Here is a 3853-nt window from a genome sequence, read left to right as displayed (position 1 = left end):
ACAAATGAGGTTCCAAATTGGAAGCCCGGTGATTTCTTTAAGGATAGAGATTATTTCTATCAGGTCATTCGCCAGTACGCGATAATGACCAGACGACCTGTACACGTAGCGAAGAATGATGGCAAAGGCTTCGTGCCATTTGTAAGGGAAAGTCATGTGAGTGGTATGTTTATGCAAGGAAGATCGAAGCCCACAACAATACTGATTTTGTGGTAGTGAATATGCAGAGAGACCATGCTCACACATGCTCTCAAGTGTTGGATCAGCGATGGCTGACGTCCAAGTGGCTAGCCGAGCGATACATGGAGAAAATCAAGGCAAATCCCCACATCCCGTTGGCGGCTATACGGCAGTGTGTTGATGAGGAATTCGGACTCAAAGTTGGCAGGATGAAGGCGTACCGCGCAAGAGATAGTGCACTGGAAGGCATTTTTGGCAAGGCAGGACTACAGTATCGGAGACTATTTGACTACAAAGCAGAATTGAAACGGACACACGCTGACTCTAGTGTGCATATACACTACGAGAACTTCAGGAATCCTGAAGTTGTGGGCCCGCGATTCTTGAGATTTTATTGTTGTCTTGGACCGCTGAAAAAAGGTTGGATGCGTTTTTGTCGTCCAATTATATTCTTGGATGCCTGTTTCTTGCGAGGCATGTACAGAGGGCAACTTATGACGGCTATGGGAATTGATCCAAATAACGGTTGGTGGCCTATTGCGTGGGCTGTGACGGAGGCTGAGAGCTACGAACAGTGGAAATGGTTCCTCACCTATCTGGCAGATGACCTCCAAATACACGAGAATGCCCCAAGATTTGTATTCATGTCTGACCAGCAGAAGGTACGACTAATGTGATTTCATTAAAACGTGTATACTTCAAATGTGATTTCAAAGTAATAGTATTATAGTTGTGATTTGGCCTATGCAGTAGTAGTTTGAGTGTGATAAAGCGATTTTCTAGGGCTTGTACTAATTTGTTGGAAGCCACATTTGATAGGGTCTTGCAAAAGCAATCCTCGAGGATTTCCCACAGAGTGAGCATCGCTTCTGTGTACAGCACATATACAACAACTTCAAGAAGAGATTCATTGGGGAGAATTTTAAGGAGATGTTGTGGGAGCTTGCGTCGAGTACAACCCCCGAAGAGTATGTGGAGCGAATGGATGCACTGCGGATTATATATCCCCAGGCACATCAATACCTACTCGGTGTTGCTCCTAAAGAAAAATGGGTGAAGGCTTTTTTCTCGCCGCATGTTTGTTGTGATATAATCCTGAACAATATATGTGAAACCTTTAATTCGAAGATAGCAATTGCTCGGGAGCTGGCCATTGTGACCATGCTGGAGGAGATCCGGACAAGTCAGATGGAGAGGATACAGATTAGAGGCCAATGGATCAACACATACGATCACCCACTGCCGCCCGTTATCAAAGAGATAGTGGATAAGTATTTGACGAGGGCTTCTTCTTGGAGATCAACTTGGAACGGAGAGGCTTCGTACCAAGTGTCGGGACCGTCAGGTCAGTATGTAGTCAACATGCGTGACTTTACTTGCTCTTGCAGATTATGGCAGCTGACTGGGATGCCATGCACTCACGCCATCGCAACAATCAACAAGAATGGGAAGGATGTAGCAGACTATATATCCCGCTACTATTTACGGTCCACTATGACGCTTCTGTACGAGAATGTCCTCTACCCAATCAATGGGATGGGTAATTGGCCGAAGTCTTCAGATGTTGGATTTGAACTGGCACCCCCGAGGACAAAGCGACAACGTGGACGGCCAAAGAAACTGAGGCGTGAAGAACCCCAGGTTCGTCAACATGCGAATGGATCAGAGTCTCTGAGACAAATCTATGTAGTCAGGTGTCGTCGGTGCGGACAAGATGGGCATAACCGAAGAACATGCACTAATGATCCCCGCGTAGATGCCCGAACCGAGGTTGGCCAGAGTTCACAGCCCAGTGAGACCAATACGCCAACCACGACGGACGGCGGTGACAGGCCTGCGGCGTCCAACCTGGAGGTATTTGTCTAGATCTCTTTTCATTTCATAAACATTGCAAGTAGTATTCAAGAGCAACCTTACACTTTTAGAACCCTAAAATCAAGACAATTTGAACTGTTTGTTGTTTGTTGTAGACCAATACGACTGTTCCAAGGCCTAGCACACGCCGGACCAGGACACAACCGCAGCGCTGTGGCCGTCGAGGGGATCGGGATTGAATACGCGATCTTGTCTAGTTTGGGAACCTTAAAATGGGAGAAAATGGTGTTGGTTTTTGTCGGTGTTTTGTAAACAATGGTATCTGGTATCTTGTATTTGCTACGCATGTGGTATCTTCAAGGCTTTTTTGTCAAACATTACTCAGATTTCACCTACGGTGGTTGTTATAGATCATCCACATAATGCACTTGTATTTGCTATGCATGTTATGGATCCAACATTATGACCGATTTTTTTGGGGATATGCTAAAGGAGAAGACCCTTGTACTGCATATGTCAACTATGTACGTATGGTGGTATTTCGGAGAAAGTTTTCAACGTGGTGTGTTATTTCAACTAAAGTGTTGTACGCATTGTGGTATTTCATCATAAGATGCGTACTTCATTGGTGATTAACTAAAACTATAACTAAAACTTGAAATGTTTAGCTACAAAATTCAAATGTTTAGTATCTACCTAGGCGGGAACCCCATTCGACTGTGTGAAACTTATTGTTGGGATATACTTACATTAGAAATTCAAATGTTTAGAACCAAAATTCCCATCATATTGGAAGAAAAAAGTGTTGCCATCACATTAGAAAAATAATTACAAAGCATAAAAACAATATTACAATTTTCAGCATTCGGGGCATTTTTTTGGTTCTAAAAATTTCTAAATGAAGACCTGCACACTCCTCGGTCTTCAAGCTCAATTTTCCCTTCAGATCTTCACATTCGTCACTTTTCAACCGGAGTTTGTCTTCAAGCTCACCATGAGCAACACTCTTGCATCGGAGCTGTTCTTCAAACCTGTCTCGTTCGAGCTTGATTCGTTGAAAGTAAGAGTCTTGGCTTGGCGATAGACCCGCATCAAACCAACGGAAGAAACGGCAATCATCGTCCTTCCAGAATGGACACCGATAGTAACGGCGGCCAGGATTGGCCGTCGTCCTTGACGTCACAAGCTCAGCCGCGACATCGTGACTACAGAGAACAACAGGTGGACGAGGCCATTCCCAATTCCAACTTGAGCCGAACGACTGCGAACTTGAAGACGACATTCAATAGCCACCTGAATTGGAAATTCAAACCCAAACAAAATGTCATTATTTATGAAATTACTTTCCACAAAAAATTGCACCCCAAAGCCGAACACACATAACCCTTAAATTGAAAATGAACTGACATAAGCCGAACACGCATCAGACGAAATAAAATGGGGGATGAATGAATTGAGGTCAGAGAATATAACATAATTTCATATCCTTAAAATGTAGAGGAAATTACAAACCTCGACCCAGCCAAACAACCAAAAACGACGAAGAAACTGAATGTCGACCTAATGTGAGAGAATGAAATGAAGTGAGAGAAATAAAGTGGGAGAAGTGAACAAGATAAATTCATTCAAACTATAATGAACACCGCAATATATGGAACATCACATTTGAGTTGTCACTTTTGCAGCCTATTGTCTGCAAAAGTGACCATGACGGCAGAGTAGGCCTGCAAATTGACTGAAATTGACTGAAATGCCCTTCAAGGCATAAGGGCCTTTTAGTCCGAAAAATGGCTACAAATATCTCATTTGTGATTATGGTTTAGGTCAGAGGCATGTGGCGATATTTTTTTTAGTCAGA

At 43.5% G+C, this 3853-nt stretch overlaps 1 protein-coding gene across 1 annotated transcript; it reads left to right on the top strand.

Annotated features, from left to right (window-relative positions):
• The first annotated feature begins 1661 nt into the window (after positions 1–1661).
• On the top strand, positions 1662–2274 carry LOC121784687. Its single transcript, XM_042182885.1, has 2 exons — positions 1662–2034; positions 2151–2274. The coding sequence occupies exons 1-2, from the start codon at positions 1675–1677 to the stop codon at positions 2232–2234; spliced, it is 444 nt and encodes a 147-aa protein (XP_042038819.1). The 5' UTR covers positions 1662–1674; the 3' UTR covers positions 2235–2274.
• The last annotated feature ends 1579 nt before the right edge of the window (positions 2275–3853 follow it).

The sequence above is a fragment of the Salvia splendens genome, chromosome 21, assembly GCF_004379255.2.
Source record: "Salvia splendens isolate huo1 chromosome 21, SspV2, whole genome shotgun sequence".
Classification (NCBI taxonomy): Eukaryota; Viridiplantae; Streptophyta; class Magnoliopsida; order Lamiales; family Lamiaceae; genus Salvia; species Salvia splendens.
This window is presented reverse-complemented; position numbering and strand designations above follow the sequence as displayed.